This window comes from Mastigoproctus giganteus, chromosome 9 (assembly GCF_048544385.1).
Source record: "Mastigoproctus giganteus isolate SK-2022 chromosome 9, ASM4854438v1, whole genome shotgun sequence".
NCBI classification, from domain to species: domain Eukaryota; kingdom Metazoa; phylum Arthropoda; class Arachnida; order Uropygi; family Thelyphonidae; genus Mastigoproctus; species Mastigoproctus giganteus.
The window spans coordinates 76,099,084-76,122,647 of record NC_143583.1 but is presented as its reverse complement, the minus strand read 5'-3'; the positions used below and the strand labels follow the sequence as shown (position 1 = coordinate 76,122,647).

General features: G+C 36.4%; 1 protein-coding gene across 1 annotated transcript in view; it reads left to right on the top strand.

Moving 5' to 3' along the window:
* The window catches only part of LOC150080467 (transcription factor CP2-like protein 1), a 442,462-nt gene that overhangs the window by 354,273 nt on the left and 64,625 nt on the right, over positions 1 to 23,564 (top strand). Inside the window, exon 16 of the mRNA XM_090380701.1 lies at positions 2,655 to 2,704. Coding sequence (XP_090236827.1) covers positions 2,655 to 2,704 — 50 coding nt within the window. The remainder of the gene's footprint in view (positions 1 to 2,654; positions 2,705 to 23,564) is intronic.

Genomic DNA, 23,564 nt, shown 5'->3' with positions numbered 1-23,564 from the left:
CTATATAAGGCAATGGTCAGGCCACGCCTTGAGTACTGCGTACAGGTCTGGAGGCCTCATTTTAGGAAGGATGTCGAATTGCTTGAGCGTGTAGGGAGAGAAGGGCAACAAGATTGGTGAGGGGAATGACGGGATCCCCTTATCAGGAGAGGTTTAAGTTCTGCAAATTGCAGTGGCTGGAGACTAGGCACCTGTGCAGTGATCTGATTGAGGTGTGTATAAGGGCTTGAATGGGTTGAGCACGCTGAATTCTGATGGAATCCTTTCCACTTGTTCAGATTACGAACCTAAGGGGACATAAATTCAAATTAAGAAAGGACAGATGTAGAATGGATGTGTGGAAATTTGCCTTTAGCCAGCGGGTGGTTAATTGCTGGAACAAACTTCCATCTATCATTGTGGAAGTTGATAGGTTGAATAAATTTAAGGAGGAACTGGACAGGCATTTGGAGGGAATGGTTTTTTTTTTTTTTTTTTTTTTTTGGCTGATCCTGCATAAGCTCATACACTTGCTTTCTTGCATCACATGCCACTACTAGTAGTAGTAGTACATGCAAAAATACAGAAGTCATGTACTACTCAATGTTGTTGTTTTTTTAATCTGTTGTTTGATTTAAAAAAATTTGAAAAATTATCTATTGGAAACCAGTTTAAAAACTTATGAAAAATAGTGAAATAGAAATCAGAAATCATGGGCCAGTTTTGTTTTGTGAAAGGAAAATAGCAAGTGCTACTCATAACAGATTGTTTTTGAAAAAATGTTACTGTGCATGCACTTTCTTCAGTGTTTTTTTGACTTACTAACAGAACTCCAAAGGAAATTATTATCTATTAGCAACTGCAGTACAGAATGACAGAAAACTTCATATCCATCTTGCATTGAACACAAGAGAAAAATGCCACACAGTACTCAGAATTGTTTTTTTTTTATTTATTTTATGTATTATTATACACGCTGCCTTCAATGCATATGAATGTTTATGAATGAAGTGGAACATTGTCAACTGGATGGTATTATGGACTACATAAAAACAATTAATAAAAATCTATAAGAAATTTTGAAAAATGTTGGCACTGTATTGGGAAAAAGTAGATAAAATGTAAAACTAAGGAGACATTTTATTTTATTGCATTATTATTATTTATCTAATGTTTGCGTGTTTTATGGCAGATGCTTCATGAACTTTGATTCCTTGTATTTTGCTCACCATTTTAATACTAATACTATACGTTCTTCATATTCATGAATGTTTTTTTTTTTTTTCTTTCTTATTAAAGTATGATGTAGTTAAAAATTATATGAGAGTTAAATGTATTTCATGTACATGTTAGTCAGTAATATTTCTTACATTTAACTGCATACATACACAGCACAGCAAATGGAAAATGAGACTGATGCTAGAAAAACTAATGATCCCATTTATGAATAAACTAACCTTGGTTCATTCAAAATGATGAAATGACTGGTGGAAGGCCATGGTGACTGGTATGCTATTCAATGTTCTTATGACAGCTCTTTGAGTGGTGCTGATGTCATCAGAATAACAGCCTTTCAGTGGTACCTCAAACTTCGGGAACAAAAAGAAGTCGCACAGCACTAAGTCTGGTGAATATGGTATGTGCAACAGTATGCAGACTTTTTGTTAGCTAAAAACTCCCAAACAATGAGAGCCTTGTGGCTTGGTGCATTATAGTTGGAGGAACCAACTATCATCTTCTCCATACTGAAGCTCCACTCGATAGATTCTCTGCAACAAACATTTCAACATATCTAGATAGTAGGCAGCAGTAACACTTTGACCATTGGGCACACCCTTTGTGCACAATTCCCTTGCTATCATAGAAGGTGATGTGCATAGTTTTCATTATTGACCTTTCTTGACAAACTGTTTTGGCTTTAGGAGAGTTTTCTGCCTTCTACTCTGCACTTTGTTTCATTGCAGAGCAATACTAAAAACACCACTTCTTGTCACCTGTAACAATAATGTGGAACAAACTACTAGACCTTCATTTTCATCAAAACCTAGATTATTATTTGTTGAATTGTTTCCTTATTAATGCATGGATCATCTGAAATCATTCAGAGTATTGCACATTGGTCATTGGTATGATTTCCCCCACATTTTCAATTCACTCTGGCATCCAAACTGTTTTTGCTGGGCCCAGACATTCATCATCTTCCAGTAATTCTCTTCCATGGGCAGAACATTTATGCCACTCAAATACATGTGCATGAGACAAATGCTTCTCTCCATATACTTGCATCATCATTTGAAAAATTTCTGTCACTTTTGCCCAGTTGAACACAAAATGTGATGTTTGCTCTTGATTGTCCCTGCACAACACACATAGGAGAGATGTTCAGTTTGAACTTCTACTCACACTCACACTACGTTCTGAAATAGCAGCAATTTCCACTGACCTTGACTGTAGTGCTCTAGGAACAATCAATCTTTCATTTCATGTTTGCTTCTAGTAGATGACAGCACCAGCACTTGTCTCATAATATCAGTCTCATTTTTCAGTTGCTGCATGCTGTATTAAATTGGTTTTTCATATGTGAAACTGATATTGGGAAAAGTTCTTATCCCATTGGACAACTTGATTGCACTGACTTTAACAGAATAATATATTGAATTTAATTCCATTTTCAGACTTATTCGACCACGCCTTACTATGTATATATCCCTGCCACCTGAACAAGGTACATTTTTTTTTTTTTTTTTTGTTCATTATTAATAATATAAACAGTGAAGTATATTGGATTGATTTTGAAGCCTAATTTATAACATTGTATATTTTAGTGTATATATAGATTAGTATTAGTAATAATGGCCACATGGTGCAGCATAAGCTTATGCTGCACCATGTAGAAAAACTCGTAGAAAACACTCGATACCGAAAAAATAAATATAGCGTTATAACTGTTTGGGATATAACTTAAGGATTTAATTTTGTTCTGAAATTGAAATTTTATTGAATTAAATCTGAATCATGACTCAGACCAGAGCAGCAAAGCAAAAGGCTCAAGCTAATGGGAGTGCTGTGGCTCAGGGGAGAACTGAGGGGAACAGTTGCCCTCTGAATCACAGTCTTTTAAAATGCACTGTTTGCTTGATGTTTGCGGAGCAGTCAGGTACGGGACATGATACTGCCAAGGGGGATGTCTTTGTGTGTGCACGATGTAAGGAGTGCAAGGAAATCAGGCGACAACTCAGCATTGTTATGGGCCTTTATGAGAGCTTGAAGGACAGGGTGGATGCCCTCGAAGGAAATAAATTGAGGGGCCCATCAAGCTCTCAGCTGCCCACAACAACGCCAGAGCTTGCACTTGGTCATCATGCAACACAGAGGCAGCCCCCTAGGCAGAATGCGCTGGTCCCACAGGAACTAGTAGTTGTTGGTGACTCTATTGTCAGGGAAATGGGGAACATGCTTTGTAAAAGGGATAGATGGAATAGGACCAGGGTATGTCTGCCAGGGGCAAAGGTTGATGACGTTGTAGAGCGGATATCATCTTTTAAGGGCACAAAAGGTGATATAGTTGTACACGTTGGCACTAATGATATTAAGAGTAGGAGACCGGCGGAATTACTTAGCAAGTACAGGTCACTGTTGAAAAAAAGCCGTGAATTAGGGTTGAATTTGAAAGTGTCTGCAATACTGCCCAGACACGATAGGAGGGAGTATATGATGAGAGCCTTGTCGATCAATTCGGCCCTGGAGGGATTGTGCAAGGCTCAAGGGGTAGAATTTTTTTCAGCCTGGTCTGTACTTGTTAACAGGAGAGACTGTTTCTACAGGGATGGGATACACTTAAATAGAAAGGGTGCAAGAATTTTTGCTGATGCTGTCGAGGCAGTGCAAGAATTTTTGCTGATGCTGTCGAGGCAGTGTTAGGTGGGTCGGAAAACTGCTAGTTGGGGGGGATACAAGGACTAATAGATTAACAGTAGCCACTGGCAGAGGTGGAAGTGATTCTTGCACTGCTTCTATTGAAATGAGCAGAAGCCTGAAAAACAAGATGCAGGATATTTCAGAGACTGCTGGGAGTCATTGCGGTACAAGTAAACACATGGGTTGTGTTAGGGTAGCTAAGAATAGAAACAGGTGCATGCATACTTGAGTGTACACCAATGCTAGGAGTTTGGTAAATAAATTTGATGAATTTGAGGTATTGCTCAAAACATCAAAGGCAGATATTGTTGGGATATCAGAGACGTGGTGTCACACAGATATAAGGAATGCGGAACTGGAATTTGGGGAATACAATGTGTATAGAAAGGATAGACAGGACAGGAGGGGAGGAGGGGTTATGCTATTAGTTAAGAAACACATAAAATCCAAGGAAGTGAAGCCAGTCGACATCGATGGACAGGGCAGTGTCGAGTCAGTTTGGTGTGACATAAGCATAGGGAAATCAAAATTGAGAGTAGGAGTGTGCTATAGGCCAAATGACTCTGATGAGTATAATAAGATAATGTACAGGGAAATGGAGTGGGCCAGTAAATCAGAGAGTCTTATAATGGGGGATTTTAATTTCCCAGATATTGACTGGAATTTGTGGGTTGGTCACTCACACACTAGCCAGGCTTTTGTGGATTTATTGGATGATTGTTTTCTACATCAGCATGTTCGTGAGGCAACAAGAGGGAGCAATACTCTTGATCTGATTATCAGTAGTGATTCTTCATGCATTAAGAATCTGCAGATAAATGAACCACTAGGTGGCAGTGATCACAGTGTGTTGAAGTGGGATTTACTCAAGGAGGTAACTACCATCAGAGGTAAAGGGAAGGGTTTTTGTTTTCATAAAGGCGACTATGATGGTCTGAGACAGTATTTAAATTCTATACAGTGGGACCAACTGATGATGTTACCAACAGCAAACTCAAAATGGGAAGCATTCAAGGAACTAATCTTGGAAGCTACCAGGCTTTACATACCAACTAAGAAATATCGTTCAAGGTTTAGGCCTAAATGGTTGTCAGATGAACTAATGAGACATGTGGCAGAGAAGAAAAATGCATGGAATACATACAAATTAATGGGCGACATGGAAGCCTATGATAGATATAAGTTGGTCTGTAACCAAGTCACAAAGGAGATTAGGCAGGCAAAGGCAGACTACGAAAAATCTTTGGCAAAGGATGCAAAGAAAAACAGAAAAGAGTTCTTTACCTATTTAAACTCAAGAAGGAAAGGGATGAATCAGATTGGTCCACTGGATATTGATGGTTCAACAGTTGAGGATCCTGCTCAGGTGGCTAACAATCTAAACGAGTATTTTGCCTCTACATTCACGCATGAGGAGTTATTCAGGAAGGAGAATGACGTAGGTAAAGTAGACATTGGCAGTGAGCTAGATGATTTTGTAATAACTGAGAGGAAAGTGGAGGAGAGATTGTTGAGGATAAACATAAAAAAAACGCCTGCATACATCGCTCCATTACGTTATTAGTGCAGTCAACAAGATTAGAAGCAATTCATTGAGTGACAGATTGTTTAGCCAACTTTGTAGCGAAAACGATGAAGATTTCAATCATTTGCTGCTTCACACAGAAGTTCGTTGGCTTTCAAAAGGTATTTGTCTGAATCGATTTTACAATTTGTTTGATTCAGTACTATAGTTCCTAGAAAACAGAGACGATGGATTGCGGGCCAACCTGATTACATTCAAAAATGACATCGCTTATTTGACAGACCTCTATAAAATATTTAATGAAGTCAATCTACAATTACAAGGTGATGAATGGAATTTAATTAAAACAAAAAACGTTATTGTCGCTTTTGTGGAGAAACTTATTCTGTTCAAGCAGAACCTAGGCCGAGGGGAATATAGCCACTTTTCAAATTTATCAGCAGTGTCTCTCAAACAGGAAGATTTACTTACATGCTGCCAACAATTGGAGGTTCTCCATGCTGATTTCAATGAGTGATTCAAGGTTATTCTAAACATGAATATACCAAATTGGGTTCTAGATCCTTTCTCACATGTAAACATAGCAGGATCATCAAATTTAGAAGAGGAACTCATAGAACTCACAACAAATGAAGAACTAAAAATAAAATCAAAAGTGGATACCAAGAGTTCTGGCTTCAGAAATCAATACCGACACTGTACCCTGGATTATGGGAAATAGTGTAGAAATTTTTAATTGCATTTCCATCTTATTTGGCTGAGCGTGGGTTTAGTGCTGTATCAAATTTACTATCTACGAAAAGGAACTGATTGCATATAACTGAGCGTGGCGATTTACGACTGTTTTTAACGAAAGTTTTACCCGATATTAACAAACTTTTAAAAATGCATCAGGCTCATCCTTCACATTAATTTGTTATTTTTTCTTTGTATTTTTACTTTGTAAGTTCGAAATAAATAATTTTCTAATACATTTGATGGTGTTTTAATTATTACAATAAGATTCTTACTAATGTAATACAATCTCTTAATATGTATTCCGAATTTTCATATTTAAATCATTGTATGAAACTGTGCATAATGTTATTCGAGCATACACTTTACAATCTTTACATATGGGCTATGTTTCATCAAAATCGGTATAGCAATAACTGTGTTCAAGATGAAGCACATATTGGCCACTACTTTTTCAATAATTTGACGGCATAAGCAGTAATGTATCATTAGTTGCTATTTACTTAGAAAATATCAAACAGCTTGAATGTGGAAAACTGTTATAATGGGGAGCGTTACAAAATTTATGTCTTGCAAAGTGGGCGGTGACCCGAAAAAGTTTGGGAGCCTATGATATAGATGAACAGTGCACTGTTGAGTCAGTTTGGTGTGACATGAGCACTGCGAAAGCAAAAATAAGAGTAGGAGTGTGTTATAGGCCTAATGACTCGAATGAAGTACAATGAACAATTGTGCAGAGAAATAGAGTGGGGTAGTAAATCAGAATGTCTTATAATGGGGGATTTTAACTTTCCAGATATTGACTTGAACTTGTGGGTTGGTCACTAGTCAGACTTTTGTGGATTTATTGGATGATTGTTTTCTGCAGCAGCACAAATGAGAGCCAACCAGAGAGAGTAATACTCTTGATCTGGTTATCAGCAGTGATCATTTGTGTATTAAGAATTTGCAGATAAAGGAACCACTAGGTGGCAGTGATCACAGTGTACTGACCTGGGATTTACTTAAAGATTTAATTACCATCAGGGGCAAAGGAAAGGGTTTTTGCTTCCGTAAAGGTGAGTATTGTGGTCTCAGAAAGTTTTTAAATTCTGTACAGTGGGATCAACTGACGATGCTACCAACAGTAAATTCTAAGTGGGAAGCATTCAAGGAATTAATCGTGGATGCTACTAAAAGTTTCATACCTATTAAGAAATATTGTTCAAAGTTTAGAACTAAATGGTTATCTAATGAACTAATGAGACTCGTAACAGAGAAGAAAAATGCATGGGATGCATATAAATTATCAAGCGACTCAGAAGCCTATGGCAGATATAAGCTAGTCTGTAATCAGGTCACAAAGGAGGTTAGGCAGGCGAAGGCAGATTACGAGAAATCCGTGGCAAAAGATGCTAAGAAAAACAGCAAGGATTTCTTTACTTATAGAAACTCTAAAAGGAAGGGGATGAATCTGATTGGTCCACTTGACATCGATGGTTTGATTGTTGATGATCCTGCTCAGATAGCAAACAAACTGAATGAGTATTTTGCATCTACATTCACACTTGAGGAATTATTAAGGTTTCAAAATGGCAGAAGGTTATCAAATTGTAGCAGGATACTTAATGATTTCGTAATAACTGAGAGCAAAGTGGAGGAGAAATTGTTGAAGTTAAACATAAGAAAAGCACCTAGGGTGGATGGGATCTGTCCAGTTATATTAAAGGAGGCGGCAAAGCAACTAAGCAAACCCTTAGCCATAATTTTGTGAGCATCCTTGTGAGCATACAAATGCAAATGTATCCCCAATTCACAAAAGGGGATCGAAGGGTGACACGAGTAATTACAGACCAGTTAGTTTAACTTCTGTTCCGGGTAAAATAATGGAGTCACTAGTTAAAGATGCATTGCAGGATCATCTAGACAAGACTGCAGCAATAATTCAGACACAGCATGGGTTTGTTAAGGGAGAGTCTTGTCTGACAAATTTGATAGGATATTATGATGTTGTTACAAAGGAACTGGATGCAAAAAATAATTTTGATATCATATATTTGGATTTCAGGAAAGCTTTTGACACTTGTGCATGGAAGACTATTGTACAAATTGGAGCAGAATGTGGTATTAAGGGTAAGTTGCTACAATGGATAAAAGGATGGTTAAGTGGGAGAAGACAGAGGGTGGTAATCAATGGGTGCTGCTCTTTGTGGACTAATGTTATTAGTGGAGTCCCACAAGGTTCGGTGTTGGGTTCACTGTTGTTTAGTATATTTAACAATGATATTGATGAAGGTATATCAGACTTAATGTCGAAGTTTGCAGATGATACAAAGGTTAGCAGGGTTGTTAATGACAGTAATGGCAGTGTGCTACTGCAACAGGATCTACATAATTTGGGCAGATGGGCTAAGAAGTGGCAACTGAAGTTTAACCTTGACAAATGCAAAGTACTGCTTATGGGTAGAAGTAACCCCAGAAAAACATACCAACTGTGCGGTACTACACTGAAGGTGGTAGAAAATGAAAAAGACCTGGGAGTAATTGTGCAGTCAGATATGAAGTTTTCTGAGCAATGCAGACAGGCTGCCATGGAAGGTCATGGGGTTTTGTCAATGATATATAGGAATTTTTCTAGCAGGGAAAAGGAGGTGATTGTCCCTCTGTATAAGGGAATGGTCAGGCCATGCCTTCAGTACTGTGTACAGGTCTGGAGGCCTCATTTTAGGAAGGATGTCGAATTGCTTGAGCCTGTACAGAGAAGGGCAACAAGATTGGTGAGGGGAATGAAGGGATCCCCTTACCAGGAGAGGTTTAAGTTCTGCAAATTGCAGTGGCTGGAGACTAGGCACCTGCACAGTGATCTGATTGAGGTGTATAAGGGCTTGAATGGGTTGAGCACGCTGAATTCTGATGGAATCCGTTCCACTTTCAGATTACGAACCTAAGGGGACATAAATTCAAATTAAGAAAGGACAGATGTAGAATAGATGTGCGGAAATTTGTCTTTAGCCAGTGGGTGGTTAATTGCTGGAACAAACTTCCATCTGTCGTTGTGGAAGTTGATAGGTTGAATAAATTTAAGGAGGAACTGGACAGGCATTTGGAGGGAATGGTGTGATTTTTTTTTTTTTTTTTTTTTTTTTGGCTGATGCTGCATAAGCTCATACACTTGCTTTCTTGCATCACATGCCACTACTACTACTACATCATCTGCAAATTTAGACATCACGCCCTCTATCCCTTCATCAATGTCATTTATGAAAATCAAAAACAATGGTCCTAATACTGATCCTTGGGGAACCCCACTTGTTACATCAACCCAATGTGAGGAATAACCATTTATCACAACTCTCTGCCTCCTGCCCTGAAGCCACCCTGCTATCCATCTAAGGATTTTCCCTGTGATTCCAATCTGTTCCAGCTTATAAGTAACTGCTCATGCGAAACTGAGTCAAATGCTTTGCTGAAATCCAAATAAACGACATCAAAATTATTCCCTATATCGAGCTCTTGAGTGACCCTGTCAAAATAGCTAACCAGATTAGTTAAACATGATTTTCCCTTTACAAAACCATGCTGAGTATCCTTCAGAATTCTATTACTATCTAAGTGATCCTGAATTGCATCCTTGATCATAATCTCCGTGATTTTCCCTACTACTGAAATTAGACTAACCTGCCGGTAATTTCCCACTTCACTCTTAGAACCGCCCTTATGTATTGGAGATATATTGCCACTTTTACAGTCCAACGGAATCCAGTGATGCTCGCATAATTAGCCTCAATGGTTAAATGTACTCACTGGCTGCCTCCCTTAAGACTATAGGGTAAATGCTATCAACCCCAGGAGCCTTACTGTCTGTAGGCTCAAAACTTTTCATTAAATAAACATGTGAAATTTGAACATCATTAATTACATTTTTTCAACTTCACTCTCAGAATTTCTCATTGACGTGAAGGGTTTTTCTGTTGTAAATATCTATGCAAAGTAACCGTTGAGTTCAACTGCAACTTCAGCTGGGATATCTAATACTATCTCATGTCCATTACATAAGGGTTCGACCTGGTTTGTCCTTCTCTTCTTTGAATTTATATATGTGAAGAATTCCTTATCATCCCTCTTTGCCAGCAATTTCTCATAATCTGCCTTTGCCAGCCTACTTTTCAGTGTAAATTATTACAGATCAATTTGTAGCTGTATAGGCTTCAGTACTTTTTATTGCTCTGTAAATTTTTCATGCCATCTTTTTCTGCTCAAATAATTTGGAAACTTCATTATTTATCCAACTTGGAATCCTCCTCGTGGAGTATTTTTTTAATGGTATATAAGCATTCAAGTCTTCTGTGATTAATGTTTTAAAAGTATTCCACAATTCAATTGTATTTGCTCTCTGTGAGATATCTACCCAGTTAATAGAGGCCATGTAGCACCTTAAGGCATTGTAATTTCCTTTCCTGAAATTATAACCCATTCCTTTGCCTTTAACTACTGCTACCTCTCTCTCTCTCTCTCTCTTCATCGTCCATCATAGAACTCCGTGATCACTTCCTCCTACTGGTTCCTGTACTGTCAGCCCTATTATGTCATCTGGTTCATGGGTGATGGTGAGGTCTAGAGTATTCTTTTCCCTAGTACTTTCCATGATATGTTGATGCAAATAAAGTCATCTAATTGATTTAAAAGTTTTGTCCCCCATGTGAAGTTTCCTTCCCATTTGCTTCAATCAATTAGAGGCAAATTGAAATCACCCATAATAAAACATTTGCGCTTACTTGCCCATTCCATTTGCATATAGAGGCTCTCATCATAATATTTACAATCACCAGGCCTGTAGATTACTTCCACTCTCATTATACCTTTGCTTCCAACTATTTCACACCATACAGATTCTACACTAGCATGCAAAATATCTGAACCCGGGAAAGCTTTCATCACGCTCAGGCTACTTTTGATAAGAAGCATGATCCCACTGCCTCTTCTATCTTCCCTGACCTTCCTAAATACATCATACATGCTGTACTGAAACTCATCATCCCTTATCTCCAGGTGGCACCACGTTTCTGTAAACTCTATTATGTCAGTGTAACTTGTCCTAACCACTAGTTAGAATTCACTCATTTTATTGAAAACACTTCTGACATTACTGTAACAATTAAGACTTAGTGTTCTTGTATAGTTAACTATCCTGACACACCCCTTAAAGTTATTTAAGCTCGCTTCCCTGGCATTTGCTATCTGCTCATTTGAAATGCTTTTGCCCTCAGAACATCTTGCTACATTAGCTTAAATACATCTTGTACTGTGCAATTAAAGTATTAATATATTAATATTCACCTACTGTTGTATTGCAAATAAGTAGTATACCTAGCCTTTTGAGATATGTGATTATTTTATTTATTGTAATACACTATACACTATGCTGACAGTTATTTTGGATATTGGTGTAGCACATAAAAGTTTGACACGTTTTAATTGAATTGGAAACTTATCATGAATTGTATTCTGTAATTCATTTCAAGAAAGATATAGTCTTCCTTGAAAGACTGAATAGGAGGACAGCAAGAATAATTGTGGATGTAAAGGGGTGTTCTTGCTGAGGGCATATTTTCTCTTTATAGCTTGCAATTGAGGGGATGTAAATTCATATAACTCTTGAGTGGGTGTATTTGTTTTGAAACTTGAGTGGGTGTGCGTGAAGTGTTTTAATCTCAAAAATTTAATCATTTTTAAAAATAGGTCAATTATTTTTTCAACATTTTGAAAAAATTTTTAAATATCATTTTCATATTACTAGTATCCAATTTGAAAACCAGTAGCTAGTTTTAAAAAAAAATAATAAAAATAATATATATATAGTAGTAATATAAAACTGTTAAAAAGCAAAATAAGCAGAAAAGGGAAAATAACAAAAGTTATCGTATGTCTAATGCTCCAAAACGCACAGTGCAGTAGTAAAGGAAGCAAAAAGGATATAAATAATGTGTGGTTTGTAAAATAAATAGTGTCTATGAAAATGAAAAGTACACATGGTGCCTGAACTAAGAGAAGTTTAAGGGATAGTCGAAAGTAGAAGTGAAGTAGTGGTTAAACAGGTGAAAGAATTTAAAAAACCTAGTACAAAAATGAACTGTGACTGAGGAGGCAAACAAAATACCAAAAAATAAATAAAATAAATTAAAATTGTACAAAAATAAAAATGAAAAATAATAAATAACAAAGAAATAAGTAAATAACACTGTATTCAGATATGGGAGGGCAATTTTTTTGACCTCTTGCAAATATTTTTGTATTTTGTTTGCCTCCCCAGTCTCAGTTCATTTTTGTACTAGGTTTTTCAAATTCTTTCACCTGTTTAACCACTACTTCACTTCCACTTTCGACTATCCCTTAAACTTCTCTTAGTTCAGGCACTGTGTGTACTTTTCATTTCCATTTTCACAGACACTTTATTTATTTTACAAACCACACACCATATATATATGTTGAAATTATGTAGAAGAATATGGAATTCCAATTTATCCAGTTGTTAAGTTTTAAAAAATAAAAATATATAGTATATATATATATAAAGATGATGATTGAACTACTGGTATTACTGAATGTGTTTCGTTTAAAAATATGTTCAGTAATATCAGTAGTTCCAACATCATCTGTATAAAAAAAAAATTACAAATGGTAGCATGACAAATTGTACAATGGAAAAAGTGACAGAAGTAGTATGTCAAATATAGTTAGTAGTATGACATTGGGCTGACCGGGCTAGCCGCGTGGGTAAAGTGCCTGCCTGGCAACCCAAAGGTCGCGGGTTCGAATCCCACCTCGGGCTTGGATCAGAATAAAATGCAAAAACTTTGGGAGGTGCATTATGGCCACAGAAGCTGATGCGCCAACAACTAATAAAAAAAAAAAATAATAATAATAATAATAAAAAAAGTATGACATTGGACAAAATTTTATTATAATTGAATTGGAATACTACTAACAGTAGTTAGTAGTGTGAAATTTTTCATCATATGCATTGCACACTATAGCCAGAGTTGCCGAGTTTTCAGCCAATTTGATGCACAAAAAAATAAAATAATAATCACATTGTGACTATTGATCAGTGTGTCACATTATACTATGACAGGTACCCTCTCTTTGCTAGCTTTCCACAACACTTAATCTTGATGATGTCACACAGAAGTAAAAAAAAAAAAAAAAAAAAAAATAGCCCTTTTCTAATAATCCACTAACAGAAACTCTGAGGATGCTGTCACCTTGTCAGCTGAAGGAACATGCTTTGCCTTCTTTGGATTAAGTGTTCAAGATGACTTTCATTGCTTAGACTGTAAATTCAGCCTTAGACTTTAGTCCAAGGCTGAATTTACACTCTTGTTGGAAATAGTGGACCCAAATCTCATCATCTGAGAGTGCTATAAAATGTTGTGGATCAACCCAACATGCCAAGATGTCCCAATACATGTTGCAACTGCTTTTGATCAGGTATCAAAATTTTTGAGACTACATATGGCTCTCGTTCGTAGGATGAGAACATATTCAGAATATGTTCATCTTTATTTTGGAGATTGTCTGTAGAATGAATGGTCAGTCTTCTATTATCATGTAATGAATTACTGTCATTAACAATTCTACCAACCTTTGAATCATCTGCAAACTTAGACATTAAGTCTCATATACTTTCATTAATAAATATGGTAAAGCAATAATAGGCACACCAATGAACCCTGGCAGACTCCACTAATAACTTTAGCCCACAAAGAGCATGGCTGTTGATAACTAATCTGTCTTCACCCACTCAACCATCCATAGCAGTAATTTTTCCTTAATGCCATACTGCTCTAATTAGACAGCAATCTTTTATGTGCAAGAGTATCAAAAGCTTTCTAAAATCCAATGTCAGAATTAGTTTTTGTATATAGTTCCTTTGTTACTGCATCATAGTAGCCATCAGATTTTTCAGACTATCACATAGCCATCCTGTGACTATAGTATTACTTCATTCTTCTGTAGATGATTCTGCATTACTTCTTCAAACAATGATTCCATTATTTTCCCCGGAGCCTAAGTCAAGCGAACAGGTCTGTAATTACTCATGTTAGATCAGCGTTAGGTGCAACCAGTTTGGTGCGTCAGTATAACCCAGAGACAAAGCATCAGAGCATGAAGTGGACTTCAAAATCACCACCAAGGTCCAAAAGATTTCATTTATCAAGATGATGTCACACAGAATCAAGACTATGCTGATTTTGTTTTTCAACAAACAGAGTGCAATTTACATGGAATTTGTACTTGAAGAAGAGAGAGTCAATGCTTTCTTCTACATACAGATCCTCCAAAGACTATTGAAACACATTTCCTAATTGCATTAGCATTAGCATTAGTAGAGGCATTTGATGCAAGAAAGCAAGCTTATGCAGCATCAGCCAAAAAAAAAAAAAAAAAAAAAAAGTAACATAAATAAATAAAAATAACCACTTCCACTTCACCCCTCTGTTCGTTCGAAATACCTGTCCAGCTGAGCCTTAAACTTATTTAGGCTATCAACTTCCACGACAAGGGATGGAAGTCTGTTCCACCCACCAACCACCCGCTGGCTAAAGGCAAATTTCCGCACATCTATCCTACATCTGTCTTTCCTCAATTTGAATTTATGCCCCCTCAGGTGATTTTTCTGAGCTAGAGGAAGAATCCCATCAGCATTGAGCATGCTCAAACCATTCAAGGCTTTGTACACCTCTATCAGATCACCCCGCTGGTGCCTAGTTTCCAGACACTGTAATTTGCAAAACTTAAGCCTTTCTTCGTAAGAGAACCCCTTTGTCCCATTCACCAATCTAGTTGCCCTTCTCTGTACTCTTTCCAGCAGCTCTACATCCTTCCTGAAATGAGGCCTCCAGGCCTGTATACAGTACTCTAGGTGTGGCCTGACCATTGCCTTATACAAGGGAATAATCACCTCCTTATCCCTGCTAGAAAAATTCCTATATATCATTGACAATACACCATGAGCTACTCTTGCAGCTCGTCTGCACTGCTCAGAGAACTTCATATCTGCCTGCACCACCACCCCCAGGTCCCTTTCATTCTCTACCACTGTCAGTGTAGTACCACAGAGTTGATACGCTGCTCTGGGGTTGCTGTTTCCCATATGTAGTACTTTACATTTGTCAATGTTAAACTTCATTTGCCACCTCGAAGCCCATCTGCTCAACCTTTCCAAATCCTGTTGCAGCAGCATAGTGTCAGTAGTGTCCTTGACAACCCTGCCAACCTTCGTATCGTCTGCAAACTTGGACATTAAGCCTGATATACCATCATCAATATCATTTATAAATACAGAAAACAATAAAGGCCCCAATACTGAACCCTGAGGGACTCCACTAATAACATTAGTCCACGATGAGCAGTGTCCATTGATTACCACTCTCTGTCTTCTCCCCCTCAACCACCCCTTTATCCATAGCAGCAACTTGCCTCCAATGCCACACTGCTCCAATTTGTGCAGCAGTCTTCCATGTGCAACAGTATCAAAAGCCTTTCTAAGATCCAAGTATATAATATCAAAGTTATTCCCTGCATCCAGTTCTTTTGTGACTGCATCATAGTATCCAATCAAATTGGTCAGGCAAGACTTCCCCTTAACAAAACCATGCTGTGTCCTAGCTATAACTGAAGTCTTGTCTAGATGATCCTGCAGTGCTTCTTTCACCAGTGCCTCCATTAATTTTCCGGGAACAGAAGTTAAACTCACAGGTCTATAATTACTTGTGTCAGCCTTTGATCCCCCTTTGTGAATTGGGGTCACATTTGCACATCTCCAGTCAATGGGTACCTCCCCTGAGTCCAAGGAAGCTCTCATAATTATGGCTAAGGGTTTGCTTACCTCCTTTGCTGCCTCCTTTAATATAACTGGATAGATCCCATCCACCCCAGGTGCCTTTCTTGTGTTTATCTTCAACAATTTCTCCTCCACTTTGCTCTCAGTTATTACAAGATTCTCTAGCTTACTGCTAGAATTGAATACACCTCTGGCATTCCCCTCGCTGAATAACTCCTCATGTGTGAATGTAGATGCAAAATATTCATTTAGTTTGTTAGCTACCCGAGCAGGGTCATCAACAGTTGACCCATCGATCTCAAGTGGACCAATCTGATTCATCCCCTTCCTTCTAGAGTTTACATAAGTAAAGAACTCTTTGCTGTTTTTCTTCGCATCCCTTGCCAAGGATCTCTCGTAATCTGCCTTCGCCTGCCTAACCTCCTTTGTAACTTGGTTACAGATCAACTTGTATCTATCATAGGCGTCCGTGTCACGTGTTAATTTGTATGTATCCACAATTGAGACCACAATTTCAAGAGAAAGGCAGTTAGTTCTTGTTGATGACAATGTCCCCTGCCCATTCTGCACTCACTGTGAAGATATTTCTGATGAAATATGTTATTGTACAGATTAGCTATCCATCCTATTCTGCCTATTTAGCACCAGCAGACCTCTCTCTTTCCCAAGGTGAAAACTGCCTTCAAAGGGAAGAGATTTTGGGATGCTGAGGACATAAATAAAAACATAACTGCCATACTGAACATCATCTTCTTAGACACCTTCTCTGACTCTTTTCAGAAACTATAAGAATAGTGTAATTATTGCATTCAATCAGATGGTGATTACTTTGAAAATAAATATAAAACCATTTCTGAGCTCCTTCACTTTGTGTTCTTTTTATTGCACCAGTCCAGGAACTTTATTGCCACACCTCATAAAATGAACATCTTTACAGACAAATAGAGTGGACCAGCAAAACAGAATGTTTTTTTGTGGGGAAACTAATTTTCCAGAGATTAATTGAAACTTGTGGGTTGATCATCCAACGAATAGTCAAGCATTTCTGGATTCGCTGGATGACATACTTCGCACGGCAATATGTTAAAGATGCCACAAGAGAAAGAAATATTCTTGACTTGGTTATCAGCAAGGATCCATCAGATATTAAGCAGCTTCAAATAAAGGAACCACTGGCAAATAGTGATCATTGGGTATTAATATGGGATCTGTTTAAAGAAATAACTACTATAAAAGAAAAGAGGAAAGGTTTCTCAAGGGGGGGGCGGATTACAATGGTCTTAAACTTCATTTAAGTTCTTTTCAGTGGGACCAAATGGTAACTTAAACAAATATGAATGGTAGATGGGGAAATATTTCTGGAAGGTGCTAAACTTTTTTTTTTTTTTTTTTTTTGCCAACAAAAAGGTATTCTTCAGGATATAAACCAAAATGTATGACAAAAGAACTGATAACGTTAATAGCAATGAAGAAAAATTCATGAGATGATTATAAATTATATCAGTGGATTCTGAATCCTACAGTAACTTCCTCTTCCTCAGAATAATCACCTGAGATTTCCTCAATTTGAATTTATGCCCTCTCAGGGCATAAATTCAAATTGAGGAAAGATGGTTGTAGGATAGATGTTCGGAAGTTTGCCTTTAGCCAGTGGGTGGTTGATTGCTGGAACAAACTTCCATCTATCGTTGTAGAAGTTGATAGCTTAAATAGATTCAAGGTAGAACTTGACAAACATTTGGAGCGAGGGTATCGGTGAAATAAGGGGTTTTTTTGGGGGTTTTTTAGCTGATGCTATATAAGCTTGCTTTCTTGCATCATGTGCCCTTGCTAATGCTAACTATAAATTATTCTCTAGTTACTTAGGAAGTTAGTCATCTTAGCTAAGAATGTAAAGATAGTAACAAAGGATTCTTTGCTTATGTTAGCATATACAATTAAAAGAAAAGGAATTAATTATATTGGTCGGGCCACTTGATATCATTTTTAACAGTATCAATGATCCTGAACAGGTTGCTGATAAGCTGAATGAATATTTTACTATCGCATGTGGGGAAGTTTTTAAAGTTCAAGGTGCCAGTGGGCTGAATAATACTAATTTGGAATTGTATGATAACTGAGAAGTGACTAGAAGTGAAATTATTACAATTAAAAGGGAACAAGACACACAGGAGCTTTGGGATCTATCCAGTTATATTGAAGGAAGCAGCAAGTGAGGTAAGCCAACCTTTAGCTGTTATAAAGAGAGCATCCTTGGATTCAGGCAAAGTTCCTGTAGAGTAGATTAGAGAAGTGCAGATGTCTCTCCCAATGCTGGCTTAAGGGAATGAGCTACTATAGGCCTTTCAGTCTGACTTTGATTCCAAGAAAGATTGTGGAGTAGTTAGTCAGGATTCAATACAAATTCATCTAGACAGGAATGAAATTATAAGGGAATCACAGCATGGCTTTGTTAAGGGCAGATCATGGCTTACTAATCTAATTAACTACTATAAGGTTGTCAATAGAGAACTGGATGTAGGAATAACTTTGACATCATATACTTAAATTTCAGTAAAGCTTATATTCAGTTCACATGAATGATTATTGTATGAATTGAAGCAATGTAGAGTTACTACTGTGAATAAAAGAATGGTTAAGCACTAAGAGATGGACTAGTTATAAATGGCCTTGCTCTTCATGGACTGATGTTATCAGTGGGGTCCCACAGGGTTTAGCCCTTGGCTCCTTACTTTTTCCTGATATTGATTAATGATGTTGATGCAGGTTTTTTTTTTTAATGATACAAAAGTGGTTAGGATAGTTAATGAAAGTAATTAGAGGGTATACCACTTCAACCATACTTAGATAAATTATTTAGATGTGCTCTGAAATGACAGGCAGTTGTGGTTTTAACACTAGAAAATGTGAGGAGTTGCATCTGGGTAGCAGTGATTGTAGAGTGATATACCACTTGGGTACCACCAGACTCAAGGTTGCAGATAACGAAAAGGACTTGAGAGTAACTATACAGTCTGAAATGACATTTTTCAAACAGGATAGACAGGCTTCTAGGATAATTCATGGGGTTCCATTAATGAGATATGAGAACTTTGCCAGTAGAGAGAAATAGATGGCTATTCTATTGTGTAAAGCAGTGGTTACGCTCCACCTCAAATATTAGTTTTGTAAGCTACAGTGTTTGGAAACCAAGCATCTGCGCAATGACCTGATCAAAGCCTTGAAAGTTTCGAGTAAGCTAAATGGTGTAAGAATTTTTACACTTAGTCATATGACATACACAGAAATGCATAAATTGAGATTATGCAGATAACTGTAGACTAGATATCTGTAATTTTTCCTTTATTTAAAGAGTGATTAACTTTTGATATAAACTCCCACCTATCTTTGTTGAATTTGTAAATTTATCTAAATTTGAAGAGGATTTGGATAAACATTTGAAAAAATTAACATAAATGAAGTGAGGAAAGGTGGCATTCGTTACTTTATTTAATTCATTATTTTATTTTTCTTTTTTTTAGTTAGTGCTGTATATAAGCTTCATTCCTTCCTTGCATTACTAATACTCATTTTCTAAAAGAATTTAGCAATAGAAAAATACAAAAATTTTGGCTACAATTTAATTTTATGCAACAAAGATGCTAGGTTGTTCTAGATTGGCCTCTAGGTTTGTGTCCCCTTCCTCTATGGATTCTGAATTTAGTTATATTGACATTGTAATTTGTAAAATGTCAGGATTTTCTAGTTAATATTAACTAGAAAATGATATATCACAGGATTGTGAAATAGAGGAAGTAATAAAGTACATGTATGATTATGAATTACATGCTGGTAATCTGTCCTCCATGAGGGTATAGTCGTTCTGCCACTAGTAGTAGTAGTAGTAGTAGTAGTAGTAGTAGTAGTAGTGGCACTTGATGCAAGAAAGCAAGTGTAGGAGCTTATGCAGCATCAGCCAAAAAAAAAAAAAAAAAAAATCACACCATACCCTCCAATTGCCTGTCCAGTTCCTCCTTAAATTTATTTAACCTATCAACTTCCACAACGACAGATGGAAGTTTGTTCCAGCAATTAACCACCCGCTGGCTAAAGGCAAATTTCCGCACATCTATTCTACATCTATCCTTTCTTAATTTGAACTTATGTCCCCGTAGGTTCGTATTCTGAACAAGTGGGAGGATCCCATCAGAATTCAGCGTGCTCAACCCATTCAAGGCCTTATAGACCTCAATCAGATCACCGCGCAGGTGCCTAGTCTCCAGCCACTGCAATTTGCAGAACTTAAGCCTCTCTTGGTAAGAGGATCCCTTCATTCCCCTCACCAATCGTGTTGCTCTTCTCTGTACACGCTCAAGCAAATCTACATCCTTCCTAAAATGAGGCCTCCAGACCTGTACGCAGTACTCAAGGCGTGGCCTGACCATTGCCTTATACAGAGGGACAATCACCTCCTTTTCCCTGCTAGCAAAATTCCTATATATCATTGACAAAACCCCATGACCTGCCCTAGCAGCCTGTCTACATTGCTCAGAAAACTTCATATCTGACTGCACAATTACTCCCAGGTCTTTTTCATTTTCTACCACCTTAAGTGTAGTACCACACAGTTGGTACGTTTCTCTGGGGTTACTTCTACCCATATGCAGTACTTTGCATTTGTCAAGGTTAAACTTCAGTTGCCACTTCTTAGCCCATCTGCCCAAATTATCTAGATCCTGTTGCAGTAGCACACTGCCATTACTGTCATTAACAACCCTGCCAACCTTCGTGTCATCTGCAAACTTCGACATTAAGCCTGATATACCTTCATCAATATCATTGATAAAGTCACTAGTCACTCATTTGAAGAGGTCTGGGTTTGAGTCCCATCATAGACTAAGAATTTCTAAAGGTCGCTCAGGGATGCAACTGCCCTTCTATAGACATAATACCCAATGGCATAAATGGGCAAAGTCACTGATGCACTAAAAACTTAACAACAGTGACAAGCTGGGAATCTTTATGTAGCAAAGAACTACTGTCTAGTGATTGTATTAGTTAATAATGGCACCACTGACATTTTGGAATTGATTTATGTGTCTGCTTTTTTTTAATTTATTTTAATTTAGATTAATTTATTTTAATTTAGATTCCTCTTTATCTTTAAATTTCATTCAGCCGGAAGAATGTTCTATAACCAGAAGCATCCAAAAAGCAGTCTTTTTTTTTTTTTTTTTTTTTTTAATGAATATTCTACATGTAGTTCTTTGTTGTTTGCATTGATACTTCAAACCAGTGGCGTAGCTACCCTTTTTTGGGCCAGGAAGCAAAGAACACGTTCGGGCCCCTACTTAATTAATGAAAATTGCAAAAACAGGAGTAAAAAATATGAACACGAGAAGATTAAAAAAAATTGAAACCATCATAATTCCTCCTCTGTCTCTGTAGACACTGTAATAAATATAATGAATACATTTTTCAAGGTACTGTATAAATGATGTATTAAAAAATAAATATAGAATTTATATCAAATCCCATTTTTTATTATTGTAAAATGAAACCCAATAGCTAATTACATATTAAGGTTAACAGAAATATATACAAAATGATCGGTGAAAAAAATTTACTGTATATCTACGAAGTAAATAAAGGTAACTAGGTAGTAAGCAATCTTTATTCACATTAACAAAAATTCAAGCCTTAAGTAAATGAATAATATCTATAAATAAGATTTTAATTAAAATATGCATGAACATAAAACCTCAGTAACAATAATAAATATGTACATGACATGTATTACATGCAGATATAAAAGACAAAAAAAAAAAAAAATACATAATAAAATATACAGAAACGTAAATAAACACACCGCAGGAAAAAAATACACATATAAAATTGTTTTGGAGTAATTTTAAAACAAATCATTGTAATAAGTAACCAACTGTATATGTTAAATCTAGTCTATATACACAAAAAAGTTTTATAACAAATATTTTAAACTTCAATGAAAATTTTGTCTCCTAGCCTTTTTAGTCGAAAAAATATCTATAATTTTGTTGAAATCGATAGAATTTGCTACACCGTTTTCTATGCTTAAGATGGACAAATCGCTAAGTCAATCTTGGCCTATTGTGTTCCTTATATATATTTTAATTTGTTTTAATTTTGAAAAACTCCTTTCAGCACCAGCCACAGTAACCGGCAAGGTCAAGAATATAAAACATGCCGTTATAACGTCTGTAACAAATGCAGATAATGACGTATTTTTAATTAAAATGAGGTTGCACAAGTCCTGAATTTAATTCATTTTTGAAATTTCTTGTCCTAAAGATGATCTTAAATTTAATAGCTGCTGTGGAAAGTCATCAGAACTATCTTTATTGTATCGGTTTTGAAATTCTACAGCCGCTTGTTGCAGAGCTTTATCGCTAAAAGAAGAGTGTTTCTGGTTGCAAAATTTTAAAACTATGCAATATTTAACTTTCCTATTGCGTTTGTTACTAAAATTTAAATTTACTCCCCAAGATCTTGCTAAAGAAAATGCAAAACTTTTACTTTCTTCATAATTATCTCTTAGCAAAACCATAGAATTTAAAGATGCCTCTAAATGACATATTGCCTGACCCAGATCTAGATTTTTTTGTTGCAGTAACTTTGAAGTTAAATTAATCGATTCCAATATTTTGTAATTTAATACCAAAAGGAAAACAAATTCTAAAGTTTTCATTTTTTTTTTTTGTTTTGTAAGCCAATTGCCTGGCATATTTCGTCTTTTTTTTTTAGACACTAATATTATTTTTGCTAATGTTTTTAGGACATCTGTAAATCTATAGCACAATGCTAGTAAACAATCAAATCTTGATGACCAACGTGTTGGACACAATTTCTTTAGAGTAATTGCTGATATAGCGCTAGTGCTATCATTTGCATCTAGATTCTGTTTCTGATTCAATAGATTCCATCGTACAATACTATCTGCAAAAAATGAGTAAATATTTTTAATTATGTCATAAAATAAAGACACGTCAGCTACTTTTTTCACAGCATCATTAATTACTAAGTTTAAGTTATGCGCCGTGCAATGAACATAGTAGGCATTTGGAACTTTTTGTAATATTCTTGATTGCACACCGCTATATGCCCCGCTCATTGTTGCGGCACCATCATATCCTTGACCTCGGCAGTTCTGTAAATCTAACCCTTTGGATTCTATACAGTAAATACTGTCACTTTTAATTTTGCTAGCTGATTGATCTTTTATACTATAAAATCCCAAAAATCACTGATTTATAATGATTTCTGATAGTATATCATTTTCTGTTTTCACAGTAACATTACGAAATATTTGACTCATCTGATCAGTTTTTGTGACATCCTGGGTAGTGTCCATGATTACGGAGAAAAATGATGCAGACTTTATTTCATCAATAATAACATTTTTGACTTTCTCAGATAAAAGACAAATAATTTCATTTTGAATAGTTGGATTCAAATATATTGACCAGTAATTACATTTTGAAATTAATTACTTTAATATGGGATCATAGTTTGATAGAAGCTCAATTATAGACAAAAAAATTCCACTTTTTATATTTTTATCATTCA